Source organism: Podarcis erhardii (genome assembly GCF_964252035.2).
Source record: "Podarcis erhardii genome assembly, chromosome: 6".
Lineage (NCBI taxonomy): Eukaryota > Metazoa > Chordata > Lepidosauria > Squamata > Lacertidae > Podarcis > Podarcis erhardii.
In genome coordinates this window covers 33,677,540-33,705,440 of record NC_138510.1, presented here as the reverse complement: position 1 = coordinate 33,705,440, position 27,901 = coordinate 33,677,540, and the positions used below count along the sequence as shown (strand labels likewise).

Here is a 27,901-nt window from a genome sequence, read left to right as displayed (position 1 = left end):
AACACCCAGCTGCAGCTACGGAGCCTAGTTGTGGCTCCTGATGATTGCTTTCATTAAGCGTGAGCTTTGCAAAGTGGAGGAACACACACTAATAAAAAGCACACATTATATCTCACCTCCTTCTGCAAAAGTGCAGCAGCCACAATTGCAGGGTAACCAGAGAGGAGCTTGCTGTCACATCACCCAATTAAGGCACCCCATTCTGGGGAAAGCAATGCCAGAAACATGACTGGGGAGTGTTGCTCCCAACATCCTACATTCCGTCCGTCTGACCTATACAGCTTTCTCCAGGTTGTGGAGGGGATGCCAGCTGGCTGAGAGCCAGTATAGTTGGCCATAGCTATTCTGCCAGGGCCAAGTTCACTGAAAGAATACTATATTTCTCTCAGGGAGAGGGAGAGTTGGTGGGTGAATGCCTTGATCTCACTGCAGTGAATTATCACAAGAGAGAGAGAGAGAGAGAGAGATCACAGTTTTTAATTAACTGGTTGACAGTAGATTCAGGACACTACTTCTGCCAAGATAATGAATAATTGGTGTGTGGGATCCACTGCCACAACATGTGATGCCACTGAGGCTGTGTAATACATTTAAAGCACATGGCTTCCTCCAAAGTATTCTGGCAACTGTGGTTTACGTGCGCCCCCCCCAAGAGCTACAATTCCAATTCATTAACAAACTACAGTTCCCAGGGTTCTTTGTGGGGGGAGTCATATGCTTTAAATGTATGGTACATATGCAACCTCATTTAGATGGCTTGGAAAGGGGATTTGACAAACTCATGGAGGATAGACCTAAAACTCAGGGAAATAACTATGTTCCATAGAACTAGGGAACAAACAACAAGGAAAAGCTGTTGTCCCCATGAGCTGATTCCCAAGGACTTTCCAAGAGCATCTGCTTGGCCAGTGTTGAAAAGTGAATGGTGGGCTACTTGCATTCCTAGTGTTATCCATCAGGGCTGCTCTGCTCCAGCAATAGGAGTGAGCAATAGGGAAGTCTTCTTGTTTACCAGTTTTCCAGGTTATCAGGTCAATGTCCCCTACTGTGAATTCTGCAAGTTAAGGTTAGTTTTATTCAGATTCAACTATAACTCTTCAAAAAGTCCAAAGGCAATTCACCATGCAACTAGTCATAAGACCCCCCCCCCCACAAAACACCATATGTATTCTCATATCAAAGCTTTACAATAAAGGTGATTAACCCCTAGGTTAAAGACCTGGGTTAAAGACATAGCCTTGGGGTTCAGGCCCCTCCACAGTAAGATCAAACATTTGATGATCAGGGAGGAGTCAATACCTCCCCTTAATCTGTACAGATCAACAAAGGAATTGAGTCTTCTATGTGTCTGTGTTTTTCTGCATGGAACATGTGCATAGACCAGGGGTCAGCAAACTTTTTCAGCAGGTGGCCAGTCCACTGTCCCTCAGACCTTGTGGGGGGCTGGACTATATTTTTTTGGGGGGGGGAATGAATGAATTCCTATGCCCCACAAATAACCCAGAGATGCCTTTTAAATAAAAGGACATATTCTACTCATGTAAAAACACGTTGATTCCTGGACCATCCGCGGCAACTGGGCCAGATCCGGCCCCCCGGCCTTAGTTTGCCTACCCATGGCATAGACATACCCACTTTTTGCAGCACCCCACTGCTCTGCCACTGAGCTATGGCCTTTCACCACAGCTAGCATGCAGCATCTGGATGGTAGCCGAAAGGTATATAAAGAAAAAGTTTGCCAGCGCCCTGCCTTGAAACTGTCAAACAGCTAGACCGTCAATGCCAGTATGAGGGTCTAGTGTTTTCATATAGAAAGAGCTAACATCTTCCATTCTAGGCTACCTGATCTAACACAGCAGTTGTTCCTTTTATTCCCACAAAGTCATTACCTGTATGTGTTGAAGTTGAGAAACCAAGATTTACTAGAGAGGGGATAATATTAACTGGCTGTTTATTAAACTTCAGCAAATGTTTAGAAAGCAGCCAAACATGCAGAAATAAGCAAGGGTCTCTAGAGCTGAGAGCAGGACTGGCCCAAGGCATACATTTGAAGTGATAATGACCTTATGGATACTTCCTACAGTATCTTATTGGTTGTTCATCAGCTCTCTTGAGCTATTCTCTGTCCTGAAATAGTTTTGGAGTCTCATGACTGATGCTGGGGAGAGAATGTCCAGCCAACAAACATGGGAGAAGGTGATGCGATAGACTCCAGCAAGGTTTCTGGTTAACAATGTGTGATGCTGGGAAATGGCAGGGAAAGCCAAGCAGCTGCTTTTGCCTCCAAATGATGTGAAGGAAAACAGAAGTCCACTGGGAAAAGCAGAAAAGACTGGTGGGATATAGATGTTGTGCACCTGCAAGGAGCTAAATGGAAACTGAGTGTTTTCCAGATCTGGCTCAGGCGCCTGAGGTTTGCCATCTTTGCTCCTTGCTGCTGTGATGTTCCTTGCTTAAATGGAAGTCTGTGTTTCAATGAGCCATAGTCATACATCCAGTTGAGCATAGAGATTTTCAGAGTAACCAACAAACCCCACTCTGCTGTTAAACACATGAATGCAATCTAAGGCACTACCCAGCCTTGTTTATTTCTATTACATTTAATTAGAGAATACCAGCAATTTGAATCTGGCCGAGAAACAAATTGGCAGCCAATAAGAATACATGGAGAAATATGAAGAAATAAAAAATAAGTTGACTGGTTGGATCCAATATCACCAAATTAACTCTATGTGGACGGAAGATAAAAAGATTGGAATAAGTGAGAAGAAATCCAGATTCCAGATCGAAATAATAGAAGGCAAAACAAAACTATTATCAAAAATGTACAACCAGCTACTTGAGTGGGACACCAAAGATGAGGAAGTAAAGGAGGTAATGGTGAAGTGGGCAGTGGATTTAGGATATAACATAGAGTTTGACAGGTGGAAGGCACTATGGTGTAAAGGCATGAGCTTTTCGGCATGTACAACACTTAAGGAAAACATGTACAAGATGATGTACAGATGGTATATAACACCTGTAAAACTGGGGAAAAAATTACAAAACAGGTGATAAAATGTGTTGGAAATGCAAGAGAAAGGAGGGTAATTTCATTCATATGTGGTGGTCGTGTGGGATACTCAAAAAATTTTGGGAATCTATCTATAATGAATTAAAAAAAATCTTTACATACACCTTTAGTAAAAAACCAGAAGCCTTCCTGTTGGGGATAATTGGTGAAGAAATTAAAAAGGAAGATAAAACTTTTTTTCAATATGCAACAGTGGCCGCCAGAATCCTCATAGCACAGTATTGGAAAACATCAAAGACCCCAACGATAAAAGAGTGGCAATCTAAATTATTCGATTATTTACAACTGGCAAAATTGACACAGAAAATAAGGAACCAAAAAAGTACAAAATTTAATAATGAATGGAATAAATTCAGGATATACATGGAAACAGAGATAAAGGGAAATTAAAATGTTGATAATAAATATATATGTATACGTAAAAATCACAGTAGGTATGACATAACGCTTACTACGAAAAATTTTCTTTTTATGAAAAGATACTGCAGATAGATAAATAAGATAACTTTTTCCGAAATCGAAATAAAGGGAAGTCAATCAGTGTTACTGTTAAGCCAATGTAAGTTGAGTTGTCTATGTTTTATGTACTTTATGTTTTGTTTTTTCGTTCTTAACTTTAATTTTTTTCTCTCTTTCTTTTTTTCCCCTTTTCTTACCTTTTCGGTTATGTATTTTGTAACTTGTATGTTTGTGGTATGTATGTATGTTAAAATGCAATAAAAAAAAAGAATACATGGAGAATTGGTGTTATATGTTCTCTACAACCAACAATGACTGGTGCACTCTGTACTAGTCAAAGTTTCCTAATCATTTCCAAGGGCAACTCCATGTAGATTACATTGCATTAATCTAAACAATATAAAACTTAGAATTTCACAATTGGGACTTCTGAGCTCTGACTTCCCCAAGCAGTAAGAACTTTCAAGGCAGGCAGAGTCAGATTCCAGCTAAAGTGAGCACACTGGAGCATTGTGGTGCTTTTGTAATATCTATTTATTATCAAATATGTAAGTTGCAGGGGGGAGGGGAGCAGGCAGGCATGACGACCAGTGGTATAGCATCAGCACTGCTCCCCACTCCTGAAAGCAACAACATAATCTTAACTTTTAAATGTTTTAAAGTATTGTAAATTTTGATTTTACTGTTGTAAGAATCTTTAGGAAAACTGCTTTGAGGGCTCCTCTTTTAAACAACAACAATAACAATAATAACCAAGCAGTGTATAAATTTTATGAAACAAACAAACAAATAATCTTGCAGCTCCCTCAAGAACTCCTTTATCCAGCCAGTGGCAAAGTACTAGAGGCTTCTTCTTTTCTATATTGATCTGCAAAGCAGTGGTTCTGTTTCAGGCAAAAGGATTCTCTCATCAACACTGGAGGGACGGTTCTATAGACGGGCTGTTTCATGTATAGATGAGCCCTGGAAAAGCTTTCTCCTTCCAACTAAGAATACTGGAACAGAAAGCAAAGCAACAGGGATCAAACAAAAGCAGAAATTTCTCTGCATGTTTACAAAAAAGAAGGGAAAAAAAAGTAGGTTAGACAAAGTCTCTGAAACTTAAGCTGAAATCCTACAGTCCTGCCCCTTCTGCTTAGAAGGCAGAGAACTCCTAGAAATGGGAGAGAACTACTCTCTGACAGTGATCATTGAAGTTGGCTGGCCCTGCCTTCTGAGTAAGAAAAGAAACTCCTGCTGCCTCTTCTACTACTTTATGTGAAAGCTGAGTGTGGCATTGCCACTCATGGAAATCTAGGAGAAAGGCTGTGTTAAAAATGTGGCATGCCCTAGCTAAAGTTTATAAGTCCCAAGGTAACTCTTATAAAATAAACGTCAATAGAAACTGGAACTGTTTATTACTGCAGCAGTGTGTACTACTGCCTGCCACTGAGCACACTATGCCCTGTCCCCATGCTTCCATCAGGAGGGAGATTCACAGCCTTCATGGATCAGTGGTGCCCTGTCTTTGCAGGGGCAGCCTTCTCATATGGAATCACTTCATCTGTAGCAGCAAGTCCACCCCCTCCATTGATACCTTCAAAGCTGCTGGTAGTAATGATAGCAGCCCACACAGGTCTGCCCTCTTGCACTCCCCTTCCTGCAAGCTGCAGCTCTGCTGGAGACTGAACTACAGGTAGCTGATACATAGCTGTATCCATCATTGAAGAAGAAAGCAAAGGAGAAAAAGATAAAAGAAGAACACAGCTAAAGAGATGCTTGATGGGGAGTAAGAACACCTGGATAATAAATCATTTGCCCTCTCCCTCCAGCAGCACCCTAAGTAAATAAAGAATTGGCTGGCCCTGTCCTGTTCATCTCAGTATCAAAAGGACAAAACAAGCACATAACAGCTCTTACAAATGCAAGAGAGGAGAGAAAGGGGAGGGTGCACTACATTTCCTTTCGATAAAAACAGATCCTTATGTGCAGTCAAAACTCAGCTGCACCAGCATTAGCGCCAAGCTCTCATGGCCTTTCCAGGCACTGAAACAATGATAATATTTTGCATTCATCAGACGCACACCTCAAAGCACCATGCAGGAGGCAGAGCAGCCACACAGCTCCTTTCATCACAGGCTGAATGATTATTTGACCTAGTAATTAAGATTTTTTAAATTTGTCCATCACTTCCCACATAGAGATTTACAGCAAGTAAATATACAATAATAAAATTACAAAAAAGTTAAATGCATATTTAACAATAAAACATGTTATCACTGGTGCTATCCAAATGTCTGGGAAAGCAAAAAAAAAAAAAAGGAATTTCCTGGTGCCAAAATGATAACAAGATTGGATCCAGGAAGGCCTCCCTTGGGAGAGCATTCCAGATTTGTTACCATCTTCCCAAAATTTAGGTTTTACACAGATACAACCTCCAGGTTACACATGGCGGGGACGATGACCCATCCTCCAATAAATCTGCTCTGCAGGCTTTGATCAGCAAGATATTTTTGAGAATTGCCCTTTGGTAAGAAGCCCCTATCTTGATGTGAGTTTTGGTTTTGCTTGTCTTTCTGTGGAAAGCCCAGAAGCAACAAATCGGCACTCTTGTGAGCCAATGACTCAAGCAAAGAAAACATAGTGCCTCTTTCTTTTTACAGATATTCACTGGTGGTGCATTTGAGCTGTAAGCTTCAGGTCATCAATTTTCAGACATATCCAGCTAAGTCAGTGTGGTACTTCAGTTACAGCATAAAACTGAAGGAGACAGAGGGTGCTTCCAGACAGTATTGTGGGATGGGTGCTCTTTATGCAAGAAAATATTGTTTGCTGCAGTCACATAATATAGTTGGGCATCAAAATGCCAGCCCATATCCTGCCCCATTTAATCCAGATTTACCTTTCCAAAGATCATCCAGTAAATTTAAACAAAAAAACAAAAAACCTGTTGCCAGCAACTCATTTGAGGTATCTGAACAACCCATTTATACTATTAAGCCCCCATCTGAAAACACCCAGAGGGTAAGATGAACCAACTGTGAGGGGGTAACCAAAAAACCAGAATGACTAGCTGCATGTCTCAAAGCTCTATACTTTCCTAACACTTGGAAATATGCCTTTCTTTTTCAGAGTTCAAATTCATTCCTAATCTCGTGCTACCCCAAGATTTTCCAAGAGAACTTTCAGCTCCCAAAGCTTTGCATCCTAACTAGAGCAGGAAATGAGGTTGTTTTTCAAACTTGCATATCAAATCAATGATTTGTTTTCATGATGACATTTACATTTGCATTCTGTGTGAATCTGCCAAACTCTATTTGCAGCAGATATTAATTCTGGCTCTGTTTCAGAACATGGTATCATACCAGACCATACATATTTATGTTCAGCTTGAAGGGAACTGCCCCACCCTGGCCTCTTCTTTTCACTGAGTATGGCTAGACCAGGATCTGGCTTACGGACATGAACCATAATCCAACCAGTGTCCTCTCTCAGTTTGCATAACTGTTTATCTGCTCACCAGACGATACAAAGGCAAGGGGGCAAACCACTTGGAGGGACAAGGCTGCAGAGTGCAGGAAAAGTCCTGACTTCTTGGCTTGACATTGCCAAAGACAAACCCAAGATGGGGAAGTCAGAGGAGTCTGTGTAAACACTGCACAGTGCAGAGACAGGGTCAAGGCATGCTGGAATGACTCACTGTTTAAGCAAACATGACCCAGGCACTGCAAGGGAGAGCGTGGGGGTGGGAGAAGCTGCTTTTCATCCAGGAGAGAAAGAGAATTCCAAATTTGGAGCAGTTCAATGAGATATTTTGGGAAGACAAACCCATCACCATAATTCACAGGACTGCTTGCACTGCATGCATTAACAGCTAGTTAATATGGATTTAATACACAACTGAGCTGTACAAAGCACTTCGGGAATGGGTGTGGTTACTTAGTTTCTGTTCAAAAAGCAGTCCAAGTCTGAGAGGAGAAGACTGAACAGCTTCAGTTTACATTGTATAATAAATTGCATGGACAAAAATATTATATCAGTGCTGGGACTTGGGTATCTCTTATAAGCAGAGCTGGTTTTGCCCTTCTACCTCTGCCTGGCCATCTCTTTACTGCCTTTGTACTTTGCCTGCAACACACAGTGATGTCTTAGATGTGAGAAATTTTAATTAACTCAAAAGTGGTGGTTTTTTTAATGTGGGAGGAGTCCCACACTTCTCAAAGGAACAGATTTGGGACCGTTTTGGGGGGATGCTTGGCACAATAGAAAGCGGGGGGGGGGGCATTAATTGTTTTTGCAATCTTTCCCTGGACAAGCTTCGTTTGCTGGTTTGCTTTTCTTAAAGATATCTGAGAATCTCCCCAGCAGAATAATCATAATGTCAAAAATGCATTTAATTAAAAGATCTGGTGCATGAAATTGTAAGGAACATTTAGTATGTGGAAATACAACAAGATCTGTGTTATCTACAAAGAAAAAGAAATTCACACAACCAAGGTGCAAACCTTAACAGTAACACTTTGCAAACTAAAACAAACTTAAGGGAGAATGTTTAAATAAAAATAACAATTCTTTATTACAACAAATTATCCTATATGCAAACATGCCAATAATAATTCTGTATTAGGCCAAATCCCATACAGTATATTTTAACATGAGCTAAATGCAATTTGATACAAAGGTTTTCACCATTTTTTATTAAAAACCCTAACTATAAACAGCTCTGTGTTGCTGTGTTTAAAAAAAAAAAACATTTAAAGCTAAGAATGAATGCCTAGAATAAATAAATGAATAAATAACCCAGCCACGCTTTACACCACTGACGTAGATATTTGTCTCAAAAGACATTTGGTTTACATACATATATGACATATATAATTGTAATAGTGAATTTTATTTTTCTTTATGCATTCCTCACCCATACCCACTTAACTCTGCTTTAAGTTGCATATCTAGGAAGGAACCCAGGAACAATTAAACCCTATTAGCAAACTCTCTCAACTTATCCAACCCTTTGTTACCAGGAAATGTCAGAGACATGTGTAGTCATAAATAGCACACCTAATCATTTTACGCACGTAGAGACATGTAAGACAAGAACCTGTTAGAATTCTCATTGATGACTCTTTCAGGAGGAGAGGGCAACTCAAAAGAATAATTTAATCGTAGTAGTAGTAGTAGTAGTAGTAGTAGTAGTATTTTAACACACCCTTCACCATGAGGTCTTCAAATGCAGCTCAATGAAAGCATGTTGCAACAATCCAGTCTGAAAGTTAACCAGAGCGGAGTACGATAGCCAAATCATATCCGTCCAAAAAGACCCACAGGTGGCTAAGAGCTGGAAACAAACACTCATAGCAGCCAAGGCCACCTGAGCCCTTCCTCCAATCACAATGTTGGATCCAGGAGTATCCTAAATTGTGGGTCTGCACTTTCCAGAGGGTGGATCCCACCCAGATCAGACCATCTCCCCAACTTCTGCACACAAGAAGTTGGAGACATATAACACCTCTGTCTTTTCAGAATTCAGCTCCAATGAATTGTCCCACATCCAGCCCATCACAACCTCCAAGCACCTCTCTCCAGATGTATTGCAGTCAAGATACTCACCACACCCCCTTCCAGCTGCCTTTTTTTTTTTTTTTTAGTAATAGGAAGTCCTAACCACTGACTTCCCAAAGTCAAGGATCTCTCTGCCAGTTGAGTGATTTATTTAATAAATGTATATCCCACGCTTCCTCCCGAAGGAGCCCAGGGCAGCAAACACATCAAGAATGGAACACAATTAAAACTTTCTTTTTAGAAGAACAGTTAAAAAGCTTCTACTTCTTACTTGAGGCAAGGGCTCTGTGGCAATCTCTACATTTGAGGCACTCTAGAATTTTTATGAGACGAAAAATGCACCGGGGGCATTTTTATAGGGGTGAGGAGGATTTCATACAGGAATGCAGAAGTTTCTTTCTGCGTGCATATGCCGAACCTTTTATGAGTTGGAGAGAAAGGCTGGATGCCATGACAGTTCTTTGCCATTGCCTTCCTATAGTTCTCCTGATAAGAGTGCATTACACTCTAGCGTCACGCTGCAAATTTTACTAAGATCTTGCCATGACTGGGTAATTCCGGGTCTCTGGCTCCCTTTGAAGTGCAGATTACCCTAGGCTTTGCTGAGAGAAGCCAGACTATTGATTCTTATGCCGTGTGTGTGTGTGTGTGTGTGTGTGTGTGTGTGCATGTTTCCTGGTTATAAAAAGACTACAGACTTAATTGGCCCTGCATTTAATCCATCTCCTTAGGCTGCCCAGAAGATCTTGTAAATTCATCACCACGATCCCTTCGGGATTCATCTTAGGGGAAGGGATGTTCTTGAAATCCTATGACAGTGAACTTGAGAAGCCAGGGAATGGAATTCAGATTATTGATCTCCTTGGTTAAGTCCCTCAGAGCATATAACAATAACAAATACAAGTGCAATCTCATTTTCTCTCTCAAAACAATTCACAGTGCAAGCCATTACATGGACACAGTCAAAAGTAAGTCCCATTGTTGTTAATAAGGCTTACTCCCAGGTCAGTGTGTATAGGCTCACAGCCTTAATCACCCAGTATTTTAAGAGCAATAACTTCACTCCCCACCCCTTTTCCAGAAAGGACTACAGAAAAGAAAACTTAGAGTGCCGGTCACACAAGATGCTGCTTACAATAATCTATGTAGAATTGGCACAATCTCCAAAATAGTACACACACCAATAACCCTGTCATCATAGTGTCAGTGCTGAAGCATCAGAAAAAAGTGTTTTTAAATGTGTTTTTAAAGTATTCCTTCCCTCAGCCAGCGCTGCTGCTGCTATTACGACTGCTTTTCCCACAGCCCTTTCAGAAATTTCACTCACAACATCCACAGAGGGAGGCAGCTTGAGTAGCTGTTCATATGATCTGGAGAATGTTAATGAATAAAATGACACGGGCAGAACTGATGCTGAGTTGCCTGGAAATTACTGCTGAATTGGAGCAAGCCTATCAAAGACCACACAAATGGTTTGTTTCTTAGTTTATTCAGAAAAGAATTAAGCCCCCCCCCCCCCGAATATCTGGGTAGGAGTTGGCAAACATCAAACTTCTAACCGCAAGAGGAGCTATGCATCTAATGTGATTATTCTGAGTTTAAGCAGCGAAAACACACACACACACACACACACACACACACAAAATGTAGTGAGGAAAATCTGCAAGCAGAAAGAAAGAGTTTTCTGTTAATAGGATATCTCCCACATGGATGCAAAAGGAGTGCTCTGAAGGAGGCAAAAGAAACCAATACCTGCATTCAGCACCAGGATTGCTCATGTACCAGCTAATAATGTTGAACCACATGGATGTGATGGACAAATACAGGCATTTTACAAACAGAGCAGGCCTTTGGACTTTTGCTGCACTCATGGGTCCCTGAGGCAGTTGTCTTCAGATTGCAGACTGAAGCACAAGCTGGTGGCCATTCCTTGCACTGATTTTCACATCTATAAACCACAAGGTGCATCTCAAGGAAAAATGACTTCTCCCTTCTCTCTGTTCCTCCCCGTGCCTTTTAATGTTAAAACAGGACTCTGGACTTCACATGCACAACAAGATGCCACCAGAGATAAGATAAATAGCACTGGAGGCATTTTTTAAAAAGTTGGCTTTATATAAAACTGGAAATTACTTTGAGGCCTGCCACTCCCCTGCACAAACACTATGCCCCCTGCTGCAGATCTGGTTTTCCTGCCTCAAAGACTTGCAGAACATTTGCAGAAATGTGTGCATAGCCCCAGGTTGTCTTTACAGGCTTTGTACTTGTCATGGAACAGTGATGAAGAGCAGCACATGGTGACAATAGTAGCAAGGAGGACCTAGGCCCGATGAGGGATTGGAGCCCACAGAGAAAAAGAGAGGTGGAAAGCCCACTGAGAGTGTCTTGGTCAAGGCCCCACCCAAATTGGAGCCAGCACTGACCTGCCACAGTGGTCAGTCTGTCCTTTACAACCTTGCCCTACATCTCCTATGCACAGCTTCTCCACTCTCAAGCATCACCCTCACTGGCACCACATATCCCATGAGGTTCCTCTCTTCCCTTCTGCAAATGGAAGCATTGAGCTGAAACCAGTGATTTGATAGCAGTGAACCAGAGGGAGACCAACTACAGTAGTACCTTGGGTTACAGACGCTTCAAGTTACATACGCTTCAGGTTACAGACTCCGCTAACTCAGAAATAGTACCTTGGGTTAAGAACTTTACTTCAGGATGAGAACAGAAATCGCGCAGCAGCGGCGCAGCAGCAGCAGGAGGCCCCATTAGCTAAAGTGGTGCTTCAGGTTAAGAACAGTTTCAGGTTAAGAACGGACCTCCAAAACGAATTAAGTTCTTAACCTGATGTACCACTGTATCATGCTACATCATCTGTATCTGAAAGGAGGAATTTTAGATTTTGCCCGGGGCTACTTTGCCGACCAGCAAGTTGCCAGCCAAGCTATATGGAGTAACTGCATGGACACAACATGTGCAGCATTGTTCTGATAATGCAAGGCATTTGGCGCAGATGCCCATGGCAATTTGGGCTCAGGGTGAGATGGGGGCTGAAAAGTCTGGCAGCTTGGGCGATGGGGCTTATTTGTCCCTCCCTTATATTGCTCGGCTGATTCTGCTTGGCAATCAATGTTGCTGGAGTTCCTTTTCAATTTGTTTTCCATTTTTTGAGAAGAAGAAACCCACTGTGTTCAACAGGAACTCCAGCAACAACAGCTGCAGAGCAGAGCTGGATCTGTTCCCCCTAGATTCAGGGAAGAACATTCAGCATCATGAGTCACTGCAACTGAAGCAGTACGTTCCCTCTCCCCTTGAAACACATTATTAGCATTTCACATCTTAAATCTAAAGACATAATCCACCGCTGTACATCATCACCCCCCTGGATTAACATCCCCACAACCAGCAGAACAATAAAAACCAGAAGGTCTTTAGTTTGTTGCTGGGTCAGCAGCTTAAAAACAGCAACATGAAAACCACCAGGAAGAACAAATGAAAAGGCAGCAGCCTGTTGAAGTCATGGGTCTGCTTAGGAAGTCAATTTTTATTGTTTTCTTCTAGCAGGGGAGACACTTTAGGAGGATCTCACCAACATGCAATCAACAGCCATAAACTGCAGATGCGGACCCCAAAGGAAGAGACCAAGGCAGCCCCAAGATTTTCCCTAGTGTGAACAAACTGAGGACATGGTGCCTGGCCCCCACATAAGGCATACATGTTAGGAGTAGATCTACGATCCTGCATTTTTGTTGTGTAACAGGCATAACAAAAATGCAATGTCATAAATCCACTCTAACATCAGTAGTGCAGCTCTACTGCCACAGTTTCTGCTTGCATATATGAGGCTGAAGAGATTTCTTTTTTGTTATTTAGCACAGCTTCATACAAAGCCATAACTTTTTGGAGATGCTTTCTCTCTGTACAGTATTTATTTCCTGCATTTTTTTTCCTGACAGGACTCAAGGCGGCTTACAGATAAAAGCAGGAACTGCTAAAAACACAGAAAAACTAATCATTAAGATACAATCAAACACTGATTAGAATTAAAGCTATATACATACTGTCAGCATATCTTGGGCTGAACTGTCATTGGGACTTACACTAGTGTAGCCCAGCTGAGCCAGAGATCCGCAACATCCCAACTCACTCATCCCGGAAGATCTTGGGTTAGGATTGTGCCCTCAAATGGCTTAATGATTACCTGGCACAAGTGGGATGCAAATGCCATGCAATCGAGAAATATGGGACAAAGTCTTTTGTGTTCTGATACAAAAACACTTGCCCTCATGTGGGTGCAGCTATTCCATCAGACTGTCTCAGTGGGAGAGATAGAAAACAGGGCTCCTTTAATCAGCTTTGCTGCAGGCCCAGCTCCATTAAGCACCCTCTTGCCCCTGAACTGTGCCAACTGGTCAATATATGAACAGCTGTTTAGAAATTATTGCCTGGATTTTGGTTTTTATTTTCCTCTTCCCTCCTTGTCCCTTTTCCCTTGTGTGTTGTGGTTTGTTTTGTTTTTTAGATTGTAAACCTGCAGAAAGAGACTGCCACTCTTTGACTGTATATACGACACTCTGGGACTCCTCTTTGGCTGTTTCGTGCTCAAATAAAGGCTTCTTTCACAAAGATAGAATACACTGGAGCACTTGACAACTGGTTACCAGAAATAACAAACAGATAGAGAGAAGCAAGCTGCTAATATACTAATGTATCAAATCTGATGAGTTCTAGAGAACCCAAAAGCTTGTTCAGTATTTTGTGCCAGGTTGCGAATGTCTGCATACTCCCACCCCGGTCCAAGACATATTTGCAATCATGACTGTGCTTTCCTAGAAGTACATCCTACTAATTTAAATGACACTGTTTACAAGTAAGTTCATTTAAACTGGCTTAAATCAAAGTTAGATATGGTTGTAGCTCAGTGGTACAGCACATGATTTGCATGCAGAGAGTCGCAGGTTCAATATCTCACATCTCCAGGCAGGGTGGGCATGTGCCCAGTCTGAAACCTTGGAGAGCTGCAGCCAATCAGCATCACCAATGCTGAGCTAGATGGACCAATGGTCTGACTTGGTATAAGGCAGTTTCCTATGTACCCCATGCTATATTTTCATACTGTATTTTAAATTGTTGTGAGTTGTCCTTATGCTGAAGGGTTGATAATAGATTGAATAAACAATAATATTACTACTAATAAGAATTCTGTGATTTTTTTTTCCCCCTTCTGGACCAACATGACTTCCTTTGCTTTTTAATAATAAAACATCAACCTGCATGAACTAAGAGAGATAAAGGCTTGTGTTTTATATTATACACAATGTTCTCAGTGCATATAAATATAGACTGCATTTAAAGCACGTGTACAGTGCGTTCTGCTACTGTGCAGCATCCTAGAATTAAACCTTAAGCACAGTGTGACTCAGCAAGCCCACATTACTGTAGCTTTTCACAAAATAGCAGGGCAGCTGGACTCTCTTCAAGAGGGAGGGCCTTTTCCCCTGGGAAAATTCTTTGAAATCACCCTGATGCTTGACACATTTTCGGCACTCCCAGAGTAACATGTTGCAAACATGCCAGAAGAACCCGTGCAGCCACCAAAGAGGAAAAGGAATCTCTTTAGCAAAAAGTCTCTGTCTCTTGGATTACACAAAGGTTGCACTTTATGCACACTGCCCTTACTCATTTATGTTCAAACCCTTACTATTCCCTGAAGCCATACTAATGCCATTTTAGAGCAGAGAGGAGAAAAGGAAGAAAAGCAATGGAAAGGGAAGACTGTTGGAACAAATCTGAACGCATGCAAGCTGGATGTGAAATCTGACTGCATTCTCCAAAGCTCGTTTCCTATGGCAAGGCAAACTGATCACAATGAAACCAGGAGTTCTAAAAACAGAGCAAGCGCAGAGCACACGATAAACCACTCGCCACATAATGCCAACTGCAGATTCCTGGAGCATCCTTAGCATGTCTGCTGAGAAACAACTGTGCTTTGCTACCATGGAAACGTGCCTTTACCCATCCCTCCCTCTCTGAGCATCTGCAAAGCAATCACAGCTTCTTCTTCTTTTGCAACTCATGCAAATGGAGCAATCATCAAGCTAGGCTGTTCGCCAGTCAGCTTTCCCCAGAATAGCTGAAATGATCCTGCACAAGGTTGGCACAATCTCATCCTGCACTTTTAGTATCAAAAACACAAACCTAAGAGGGATGGTGTTGAAAGTATTTGTCAAGTCTCAATTGGACAAAAGACTGCCCTCCTCCAAAGATGCAGTGGTAAGAATCTTTGAGATATGGTCTCAGTTTCTAAGCTATGGGGCAGAGTGTACAGATCAAAATATATTTCAAGGGGCTTATCCCTGTAAAAAGAAACAATGGAATTTCTGCCTCTGTGTCAAGTGCCCCAAATGTCAGGACAGCACTGTGTCAGGTAACCCATGCCTGCCAGGAGCTTTTTCTACTTCAAGATCTGCAACAAGAAAAAGGTTGCAGTTGGCAAATAACTCACCTGCTCACTCTACAGCAAGTGCAAATGTCTTTTAAAGTCCCCAATGGCCCTTCTGCCTTGCAGCTCATTCAATTATGAACTCACAGGAAATTGCTGCCTGTAAATTGTCCTGGAAAAAAAAGTGTCAGGCTCAGCTATTAACTGCAGGGCTGGCCCATTAAATCTGCCACTCACTGAATTGCCTCCTGTAGCTACCCTCTCATTCTGGCACCTGCCAAGGAATTGCAGTCTGTCCAAGCAGCTCAGTGCCTATCTCATAAGAGGTTGTTCAATTAATGCTATCAGAATGAGTGTGTGTGTGTGTGTGTGTGTGTGCGCGCGCGCGCGCATGTGTGTGTGCACACACTGGGATCCCTAGTCCATATGACACAGAAAATCATACAAATTAAACCAAAACCTTTCTATCAGTCCTAAAGTCTTTACCGGATTCTTCTGGACCAGCATCTACAACCACTGCAGCAATTAGGCAATGTCCACTGGTTCTCAAAATATGGTGTTGGAAATATGGAGTTGAGGCTACAGTCTCAAAGTTAGATCATACCTCCAGAATCAGGGAACAGGAGACGACAAAAACTATCATGCCCCAAAAACGAGTACAACAGTATAAGTATGAAGTGTACAGTCAATATTCAACTTGGGGCATCAAAAGTACCAGGGAGAGCAAGGTTCAAATCTTGGCTCAGACCTTTGGTCAGTCACCAACCCTCAGATAGGGTTGGGGTCAGGACCATGTACATGCCCTCCTTGAATTCCATGGAGAAAAGATGGGACCAAAATGGGAAACTTAAGGAACAACAGTTTGCAACTGTTGTCAGCCATCTGGATTATTTGGGGAGAAATATTAGAACTCATATTGAGCAAAATAAATAAGCCTTATTAAACAACTGTATGCTGCCAATATGCTGCCCAAATCATTGGTTCTAACTAGGGACGCAGGAAGAATTCGGGGGGGGGGTGTATTTTGAGACAAACTCACCTGTGGTGGGTCATGGAAACATAGGAGGCTACCTTATGCCAAGTCAGACCATGGGTCCATCAAGTACTGACTACCAGTGGCTCTCCAAGGCTTCAATCACGGGTGTCCCCCAGTCGTACCTAGAGGGGCTGAGGATTGAACCTGGGCAAAGGCTATGCCCCCTTCTTTATGGATCAGATGAGTACCTCCTTGGAATTCACTTTCCCCCATCCCAACTAAGATCTGCACGTTGGTCTAAAAGTAGGCTGCCTTTTACATTTTTCTTTTTAAAAGCTGTCATTAGCTGCTTAGTACAGATTGAAAACAGAGCATGAAAACAGCATGCCATCACTATCAGGGGCATGGTTATGGAAGGGCAGCAATTTCCTGGCAAGGCATGGAGTGGGAATTATGGTTTAATGGTGGTTGGTTTTTTTTAAAAAAATGCACATTTATGTGAAAATGGGACGGAATGGGGACTGATGCAAGAAGGAAACATTATGGAGCTAGACTGGCCTATCCATTCCATTATTCAACCAGTGGGTTGTAACCCTTTGCAGGGGAGCGGGGTCAGAACAAAAGCCATTTGCACGCCAGGCCAAAGTTTATATTTACACGGAAACACATTTTAATAGCAAAGCAAAGTTCATTTTTACAGGATTCGTTAATGAGACACTTGTGCTTGCTTGGCATCAGATCATTTCTTTATGTTGGTTTGAATTAAAGGAACACTCAGCAGCTTGTAGTTCCCTGCATTCTTTCTCCTTTCATTCTGTTTGCAATATCTGGTTTGGATCGTTCTTTCCTTTTAATCCATTACAGTTGCACAATAAATAAAAGCACCAAAAAGAGGGATGGGGTGGAGGTGAGGAAAAGCTTTACACAGCCCCTTCCTTTGTTTAACCACTCCTTCCACAAGAGTTCTATCCAGGAAGTGGCCAAAAGTATCTTTATCTTCTTACTCAGCAGAACTTACTGGCTTCCCAGGAAAACAGTGCAACCAGCACATGGAACAGTAGTTCACTAGTATTCCCAACAGCTCCCTTTTCTGGCTTCAGTTCCAGTAGTATTGTGCTTTTTCTGCCATTAGTTGCTAAGGGCAGATAGTGAACACTGTGCTTAGTAAAGATTGCAGTTTCCTAACAGAAAGGAATGTATTCTGCTCAACTGGAGGGGAGGGTATGACAGGGGAGCAAGTTTGATTATTTGCTATGCGTCTTTATGAGCGTCTGCAGCAGAGGCTCTGCTAAGGATTTTATTTATTTAATTATTCCATTAAATTTTTATACTGCTTGATTGTTTTAAAAAACAAAACAATACACACACCCTGAAAGGGGCTGGGAGAGATTGGGGACCTTCCCTCTGAGTGGATTATTGTCCAGGATTTGCCTGCTGTTACAGGAGTGATTGCAGTGATTAATGATGAATATGAAATCATTCTGTCAGCATAAAGAATTTATGAGAATTGTCCAAAATACCTGCACAGCTTTGAAATGTTAGGCTATTAAGGTAAAGGTAAAGGTAAAGGTAAAGGTAAAGGTAAAGGGACCCCTGACCATTAGGTCCAGTCGTGGACGACTCTGGGGTTGTGGCGCTCATCTCGCTTTACTGCCCAAGGGAGCTGGCGTTTGTCCACAGACAGTTTCCGGGTCATGTGGCCAGCATGACTAAGTCGCTTCTGGCGAACCAGAGCAGTGCACAGAAACAGCGTTTACCTTCCCACCGGAGCAGTACCTATTTATCTACTTGCACTTTGACATGCTTTCAAACAGCTAGGTGGGCAGGAGCTGGGACTGAGCAACAGGAGCTCACCCTGTCGCAGGGATTCGAACCGCCGACCTTCTGATCGGCAAGCCCTAGGCTCTGTGGTTTAGACAACAGCGCCACCCATGTCCCTTGGCTATTAAGGTAGATAGGTATTATTCTTAAATTGCTTGTTTATATTTTATGGTATAAAAAACTATGTTTCCATAATCTTTTTTCCTTTCTTTAAAATAAAATCTGAGAAATACGTCACTCCAAAAAGGAAACATTGTTTTAAAGCAATACATTTCAGTGTTGAGAGCCAGGATGGGATATTCGTATTTCCTAAAGGTTTAGCAAAAACACTATGGACTCCCACACACTTTTTCCACTGTAGTTTCATATGCAAAGTCATAATGTTCAAAAATATGTAAAAAGTTGCCAATTATTATTACTATTATTAATAATATACCACCCTATACCTGGAGATCTCAGGGCAGTTCACAGAAAAGAAAAAATCACTTGTTGATGCAAGAAACTTGCCCAGAAGAAACTGCTCTTCGTCCCATATATGGACATACAAATACCCTCCTGGTTAAGAAGGTTTTAATTAGAGAGATGTCACACAGCTATGTGGGGATGTCATCAGACTAATTCAAAACCTGATCAGCTGCTAAAGAGAGTTATCAGCTCAATAATGCTAACTTTATATCCCACAATGAGATCCCTGTGAGAAGCCATCCAACATTCACACTGTATACTTGATGGGAAGAAATGGGTAAAATATTCCCAAAAACAGTACCTGTCGTGTTATACATGCACAGAATCCAAAGAAGTAGCCTGTGTGTTAAGGGAAGGATTATACATGCAGGAAGGCTTGGATTCAAATCTCTGCTCAGACATGAATGAAGTTCACTTGGCAATTTGGGGCCGGTTACAATCAACCAACTCTACAGACAGACAAGGGGTGGAATTCAACACCATGCTGTTCCAATTGTTTGTCTGCACAAGACTTACAGCTTGCCAGATGGAACTATTCGCCATGCACTGTTCTGAGGGGTTCGTTCGTTCTCTCTCTCTCTCTCTCTCACACACACACACACCAATTTCTGGGGTAAAGGGTGCAGTGGGAGAAGAAAGCCTTGTTGCCGGGCTCCCACTGATATAGCTAGTTAGGTGAATCCCACCCAAGATTGTTGGGAAATTAAAATGGGATACAAACCACTCTTCAGTTTTAAAGTGAGTTGTTTTTATAGCAGTAGGTATAGCCAGTGTAAAAAGAACAAGCAATATTCTGACTGTGCATCCAGTTTTGTGTGTGTACATTTGTGGATTCTAGCCAGTCTGCGCAGTTAGCTCCTTGGTGCTGACGAAACTTGGGTGTTTAGAGGTGGAGGGGAGAAGCAAGCCAGCTTTTTCAAGGATACTTCCCCACTCCACTTGTAAACCGGGAACATAAAGCCAAGAGTAGAGGAAACCGCCATTTGGATGTGGTCATCAGCACCAATGTTTTAAAAAGCAACAACAAACAATGATTTTATAGGCTTGTCTGATGCTTATGGCTGCTGAGGACAAAGAGTAAGACTCTCAAGTACAGGAACCTTCAGGTGATCAGGACCTGGAAACCTTAGAATTCATAGTCTCATAGAATTGTAGAATTGAAAGGGACCCCCAGGGCCATCTAGTCCAAACCCCTGAAATACAGAAATCTAGGTCATACATGACAAATGACTATCTAATCTCTGCTTTAAAACATCCAAGGAAGGAGAGTCCACCACCTCTCAAGGGAGTCTCTTCCACTGCCGAACAGCTCCTTCTGGGCTCTCCTGTGACTTGGAAACGGGCCTATAGGACTGCTTCCCACCCCACAATCACAGCTCATGTTCATTATCAGAAAATGAGCAGGCAGGGGGAGGGTGGCAGTGGAGAGCTTTCTCGCCTGCACTTTCCCACAGGGCAATGAGACAGCTCTCTTGCAAGCGATTAAGCAATCAGGCTGTGACAGACCCACAGGCAAGACAGCAGCAGAGCCATTATGCCAGTGCTATCCTCCAGCATCTCTCTGAGAAGGAAAGGCCCACAATTGGGGTTACCAATGTCCTTTATTTGAAGGGAGTGCCCCTTAATTCAGAACACAGCAAAGCCACAGACCATACCAGCAGTGCCCTTGGTTTATAAGATCACACCCCCGTAGAAGTATTATAAAGGTAAATGTAAAGGTACCCCTGCTCTTTCGGGCCAGTCGTGTCCGACTTTAGGGTTGTGCGCCCATCTCACTTAAGAGGCCGGGGGCCAGCGCTGTCCGGAGACACTTCCGGGTCATGTGGCCAGCGTGACGAAGCTGCTCTGGCGAGCCAGCACCAGCGCAGCACACGGACACGCCGTTTACCTTCCTGCTATAAAGCGGCACCTATTTATCTACTTGCACTTAAGGGTGCTTTCGAACTGCTAGGTGGGCAGGAGCTGGGACCAAAAGACGGGAGCTCACCCCGCCGCGAGGATTCGAACCGCCGACCGTGCGATCGGCAAGCCCTAAGCACTGAGGTTTTACCCACAGCGCCACCCGCGTCCCATAGAAGTATTATACATGTTGATAAAGAAATACAATGATTATTTTTTTTAAGGTAGCCCTTATAGTTTTGAAGTGTTGATTTGGCAGGCTGTGTCATATAAAACTCCCAGTGGATGCCTCCCTGCGGCACTCCCACCCACACGGAGCATGGGCTGTGCATTATAATAGCAGGGCTTCTTTATCTGGCCACTTGGGAGAGGGGGAAGAGAAAAGGAGAGAGACGCCCACACACAGCAAAGACTGACACTGCCCGCTAGGCTGGCTCCCACGTCACCTGCTAAGATTTGTGGTTTTGTCACCAGAGCCCTCAAACAGCTGGGGTTTCGCTTGCTTCAAGCTGTCGTGCAACAAGCCAAACACCCTCCTTTATATTGGGACAAAATCAAACACCAGGAGTTATTTATTTTCTCTTGCACTGAAACAGGAAACCTCCAATATGCTAGGATTCTGGCACTTGGCCAAGCTTGGGAGGTGAAAGACAAGGAGGAGGAAGGAAAGAGAGAGGGGGATAGATTTTTACGGGGCAGAATATAGGGAGAAGCAGAGGGAAAACATGCCAGAACAGTTTGTGTAAGGTTGATTTCGAGAGGGGGGAAACACATTCACGGAAGCCTGAAATCCAAATGCCTCCACCTGCACATAACGTAGCCTGGCAGTGGCACCGGTTCTAACATTTGCACAGCTCTAACACTGGCCCACCCATCTATGTTTATCACTGGATCATTTCAGTGTCAAGCAGTGACTTGCATGTATCACCACAAATCTATCACACAGTATTTCCCTTGGACACAATGCTTTTTCAACATAGCCTGTTCACATAGTCATCCACCTGTCATCAAGTGCTGAGAAGTCAAATAGTATACCTGTGTGAGCAAACCACCAAGCCTAATGTCAGCTCAAATTCTTATATTATAGGGCCTGATTAATCAGGATTACTAGTGCCCTCATTTTCTATCAGGAATCCTTTGGAAAAGAAATGGGTCCAGCATTTTAACCAGGCCCACCAATAGTACTTCACTTGAAGTCAAAATTAAATGAAACTAAGGTTTAAATCTGAGTGCAAAGAATTCTGATGCAGGTTGCTGAAATCTCAGGTGCCTTGCTGGAAGCTAAGCCATGGTCTGGACTATAGAGCTTAATATTACATGAAACCCAGGCTCATGGTCCCACCCCCCCGACAAACCACAAGCAGTAAGCCATTAACAAATCTTGGTTACTTATTGTTCATGGTTTGTTTGAAGAAAAACAAATCACAAGCGGTCAAGATGCATGCTACACCAGACGATGGCTTATTTCCCAGCATGCAATAGGCAACAACAGGAGGAGAGGAGAAACTAAGTGCTCACATGCATGTGCTACATTTAAACCAGAGTTTAATTTAACTAAGGGTTAAAGTGATGTGAGAATCAGGCCAAGGTGTAAAGGATATGTCTTCAACACCTAACATGCATGAGGCTTTTCCTTGCATGAATGGGGGAAACTTCACTTGCTTAAACTTGCATATATCTGGTTGTTGTTGGGGGACCAAAATTAGGACCAAAAAAAAAGTTAGCAATCCTAAACTGAGGCTACTTTTTACCTGATAAGAAACAGTCCTTTTATTTATTCATATGGATTCTGCTACCCCAGCCCCACAGTATCTTGCTCTGCTCAGATCCATCCTGTTAGCAGTAAGCTCCATTATTTTAATACTCCAGTAATAGCAATGTTAAGAGGCCTCACAGATGGACTTGGGGGTTGTCACAATTACACATCTGCAGACCAGAGCTGTGGAATTAACAAGGACTCTGTAGCGTAGCTTTCCATGACAAGCGAGTATTTTTAGGCCCAGGTCTACACCCCTTCCCCTCAATGGAGCTCTGGGACTTTTAAAATCCTTCCAATGATAAATGGAAAACGCATGACATAATATCTCACTCTGTGAATTTCCATCTCTCTCAAGCAGCAGGGGGTGAGAAGCCAAAAGAAAACAAGGCAAAACGCCCTTCATTTCCAAACAACCTAACAATTCAGGGTATAATATTCAAACTAACAAGAATACAACAATGTGGCAACCAATGTCACATTTACAAATTCACTGAAAACAAGGGATGCAATGCCCCCTTTGTGTATTGTACACATCCAGACTTAGCATAACTTCACTTATCACTGCTCCCAAGATGCAGTCAACATGTCAAACACCCAGGAGGTCTCTGGTGACCTTGGGCATGTTTTAGAAATAACCACGTAGGCATGTAACTATAGTCTTTCTAAAAGAAGTTAATTTTCCAGATCCATTCTGGATTGGTCAGGTAGCCATGGTATTATTATTGTTTCTGAGTTATCCAATAAGCCACTCCAGCCTGGAACCCAACTCGGTTTCTGTCATTATACTGGGTGAAAATGCACACATCCCTCCTTTGTGTTTGTTTATCTCAGACCCTAGTGTGGGCCAGTTTTACCCAGGTTAAGTTCAGTCGCAAATGACTCTGGGGTTGCGGCGCTCATCTCGCTTTACAGGCCAAGGGAGCCACCATTTGTCCGCTCCACCAACAGTTTTTCTGGGTCATGTGGCCTGCATGAATAAACCGCTTCTGGTGCAACGGAACACCGACACCAGAGCAGTGCATGGAAACACCATTTACCTTCCCACCAGAGCAGTACCTATTTATCTACTTGCACTTTTTTTGGCATGCTTTCTTAAAAGGATATGTAAGTTAAAATGTCCTTGGTGGGATGTCAGGCCCAACTCACCAAGAAATATGAGAGATAAATAAATGACAGGCTCAGATCTTTGAGGTTCTCTCCATAAAAAAATAATGAGAGCAGCATACTGATAAGCCATGGTGTAGAAAAACATTAAAGAGCTTAGCTTTGCATTGCTGGCAAAGGATTTCTGGTTCTGGGTTGTTGCTGCTGCTGCTTTTCAGATGTAGTTTGTGTCCTATTAACATGGGGCAAGTTGCATGGAAAAGTTACAATCGGCGTGTGCATATACAGTACTTCCTTATAGAAGGTCCATGTGGATGCAGCTGCGGATCACAACCTGGAGATTCTTCCTTCAAGAGACGGCATGAGAGGATGCAACGGCATCACCTCCCTTCTCATTCTTTCACCCTGCTCCTTTGTACATTCTCCTCCATAATACTCTTAAGAAGTGGGAATAGGTAGGTCAGCGGTGCAAGGGGAGAGAACTGATAAAACAGTGGGCTCGAGTTGCAGCGTCTGCTCTTCTTCCGTCTCAGAATTTGGAAGGTAAAGGCAAGATCACCAACTTATGATTTAGCAACCCTACATGTTCATGCTGCACAAGCCGGTTTCATGTCAGTAGAAAATACCTGACTTTCAGTTAAAAAGAAGAAGTTGCTGCTGCTTGATCAGTTCTACGCTTTAGAACAATGTGAAGAAATATTCCCAAGAAAGCCGAGCAACCCATTCGGCACTGCTTATCAAGGGCAGCTCTGTGTGCAGCAGCAGAGCTAACTAGTGGGAAATCAAGTCTTAAAACACTGTACAGAAGTCAATCTCATTTCAAATAAAGTGTTTAGGGTCAGAATAGGGTGGTGGTGACTGGAAACATTCTATCAGTTCAATGGACTCCGCGCAGCTGGATGAATTGGCGCAAACACAACAAGCAAGATCATCATATTGAGCAAGACCTTTCCCATCAAGAGGTAGTTATTAGTCAAATTCTATGTTCTTTCCTTATCTGATTCCCTGTCTGGAAAATATGCTTTAAATAGGTATATCCAGAGCTATTGTGTATTCCAGACATCTGTTACTGACTTGCATGTGAAACAGCTGCGTTGAAACGAGAGGTAACAAATCCAGGACAGAAGAGATCATTTCTGTAATCTACTTTGGATGTCACTACAAACAGAACTTCCAGCTATTCATTCCTCCCCATTAACTAGCTATCTATTCATCTTGAGCACATCCTCTGCCATTAGCCCTACCAGCCAACCAACTTGCTCTCTGTCTCTGTCTTTCCCCCACTACAGAATTCCTTCACAGCAAGCAAAGATTGAAAATTCCGGCCAGAGCCTGCTTATATTAAATGTAAGTATCTACTTTAAGCCAGATACCCATCCCATTTCATCCCTCTGTAAAACAGAATTAGCTCGCCTCAAGGCAGCAACAAATATTTGTTTTGTAGAAGCAGGTTTTGCCACAAGCAAGGAGTGGGTATTTGCTTTGCAGAAGCGCTTTATGTCATGCCTCCAGCCAACAAATAATACGTTGTTCTCTCCAGCGACTTAGTTGAATACACTGTCTTGTCAGTTTTTAAACTTGCTATCTGCCACAAGTGGTTTGTTAAGTTATGACTATTTATCATAATGGCAACCATTATGAATATTCAGAAAGCTGGGGGGGGGGAGAAATCACAGAAGCGGTTTTGCTAAGGCAGAGGAATACTTAAGGTAAGATCAGCTGGGCAAACAAGAAAATTCTTAGCTTGATACAGATGCTTCAGTTGAGGCTAGTCATGGAACCTCCTACAGTCTACCTCTGATGTTAAGCAATCAACTCTTGAGTTGCGTGTTTAATGCACCGCAGCGGTACTCACCCTGTGGTGATATCATCATCCTCAGTCATGGTCTTGCCCATTAAGTCACTGTCACTCATGTACCCAGATTTGAGATCGACGTCATCAGCATCAAGCGACTCCACAAGCTCCAGGCGGGAAATGTGGCTGAGCTTGCTGGGGCTGCGCATGGGCATGGTGTGGGAATAATGAGCTCGCTCCCCGTGCATGTACCAGCTGGGAGTGCCTTCCGAGCGGCATCCCCCACCCACTGAAGGGGCATCTCCAGCCTGCAGGCGGGGGCTGGACTGACCATAGCGCCAGGAGAGGGGAGAGGAGCGGTTGGACAGGCTGGAGACGCTGCGGGGGTTGGCTTCGTCACTGTCATAACACGTCATCTCCAGTGAGCTGCAGGAATAGAGCAGAGAAAAATGTCTGAGGGCTAGAAGTGGAAGGAGGTGGGCAGATTCTGCCAGGACGCTCCTGAAAATCAGAACACCTGTAACAAAGATGTACTCAAAATTTTAAGTCTTGGTTAAGACTGTGTAGTCAGGCAGGAGAACAGACTGAAAACTGTCCTAGGCTGAAAGTGGGTGCTGAGAAAGTATAGGCAATCATCATCATCATCATCATTTTATTTGTATGCCACCTTTCCATAGTTAAAACAAGGCTCAAGGCGGCTCACAACATAACAAGATTTATATAATTACCAATGTAACAAAAGTCATAAGCAATAAATAAAACACATCAAAAAGTACACAACCAAATGGAAAACAATTTCCACATAAACCATAAAATCTAAAACTAAGAATACAGTGGAACCTCTGGTTATGTACTTAATTCATTCCGGAGATACTTTCTTAACCTGAAACTGTTCTTAACTTTAGCTAATGGGGCCTCCCGCTGCTGCTGCGCCGCAGCCACACGATTTTTGTTCTCATCCTGAAGCAAAGTTCTTAACCCGAGGTACTATTTCTGGGTTAGCAGAGTCTGTAATCTGAAGCATATGTAACCTGAAGCGTATGTAACCCGAGGTACCACTGTACAGCATGAATATCAATTACAATTTAAAATGGCATAGATAAAAAATAAAAGCAATTTAAAAAACAAAAACGGAGCCCTCTCTGCCCAGATGGAAGGAGGCAGGCAAGGCTCTTCAGGCCCTCAGCAGCAGGTGAGTCCCTCGCTCCGCATTAGTGGTCTTACTTGCCCTCATTCTCTAACAGGTTGCCAGTTACAGCACAGGACTGAGCTCAAGTACTTTTAGTTAGCTGCATAGGAAGGAAGAATTCCAGATAAGCATAGCTTCTCTCACCACTGTAGGATTGCAATGGAAGTGCGGTGTGAAATTTGGCCGTGTGAGTTCCTGGATAGTGCCACCTGAATGGTGCCAGTTTTCCACTCAAGTTTCCCTACTAGCCAATAACTTTTTGATTCAAATCCATTGTGTGTGAACTGAGTGTCACATTATTGTCCTTCAATGTGCACTTGTGTGACTATCAAGCAAAGGTTAAAATACAGTTGGGGGGGGCACACGTTCACCTGAACCAGCTGGATAACAGCACTTCTACACTTTGCATTACAGAACTTGGAAACAGCAGGTAGGTGATTTATATCAAGTCAGACATTGGTCTATCCAGCTTGGTATTATTCTATACTATACTAACTGGCAGCTGCTCTCCAGGTTTTCACACAGGTGACATTCCCATCTGGAGATGCCAGGGATTGAACCTAGTTCCTTCTGCATGCAAAGCAGATAGTCTGCCACTGAGTTATGGTCCTTCCCCGAAAGAAGTACCCAGCAAGTTCAGAATTCAAGTTTCCCTCCCTCCCTCACCCCACCCTACCTACTATGATCTGAAAGGCAGACCTGGAAACCAGTGTGTAAGGAACGTGAAGGGTTTTTTTTCAACACAGCAGTGAAGAGTGTTGTGTTTCCATTACAAATAAAGGCAAGCATGAGAGTTAATGGCCCTTGCTGATGCCCCAGCTCCAGGCATGCCTTTCATTTAGATTCAATAAAAGCAGTTACTGGACATCAAATACAAAGCGATGATTAAAACCATCTCTGGAATGGATTCACAGCTCCGGGAGAGATGGAGCTCAGCCTACAAAGCCCTGCAGACATGGTTTCAATAATTACACTGATGCACAAACGTTGTATTAAACTGAAATTAAATGTGGGGTGTGTGTTTTTTAAAGAAAAAAAAATTATTGCCTTCTTAATTTGGTGGGGAAACCTGCCAATATTATGCTCAGAACACCTTCCAGGCCATCCCAAGAGGCAAACGCCCCTACACTTTGATCTGGAACATGGGGAAATGGTAGAGTGTTTTGCAGAATACCAAACATAGGTGCCCAGGAAAGAGATTCTAAAACTGGATGAAGCTGACTTTCTACCACGCAAAGGTGGGCTCCACGTTTGGAGAATACACCCCCCTCCAGCCACCAGGCAATCCAATCCAATTTGACCTCTAATGCCTCTTTATCTAGTGAATCACCTAAAATTAATCTCCAGCTTTGTTAAAATAAAATGTGCTACATTTCTTCAGACT

At 42.8% G+C, this 27,901-nt stretch overlaps 1 protein-coding gene across 8 annotated transcripts in view; it reads right to left on the bottom strand.

Annotated features, from left to right (window-relative positions):
* The window catches only part of NAV1 (neuron navigator 1), a 278,297-nt gene that overhangs the window by 91,940 nt on the left and 158,456 nt on the right, over window positions 1–27,901 (bottom strand). For all 8 annotated transcript variants that reach the window (XM_081866971.1, XM_081866977.1, XM_081866978.1 and 5 more), the window contains one exon: window positions 25,389–25,754. In XM_081866971.1, the coding sequence (XP_081723097.1) occupies window positions 25,389–25,754 (366 nt within the window). The remainder of the gene's footprint in view (window positions 1–25,388; window positions 25,755–27,901) is intronic.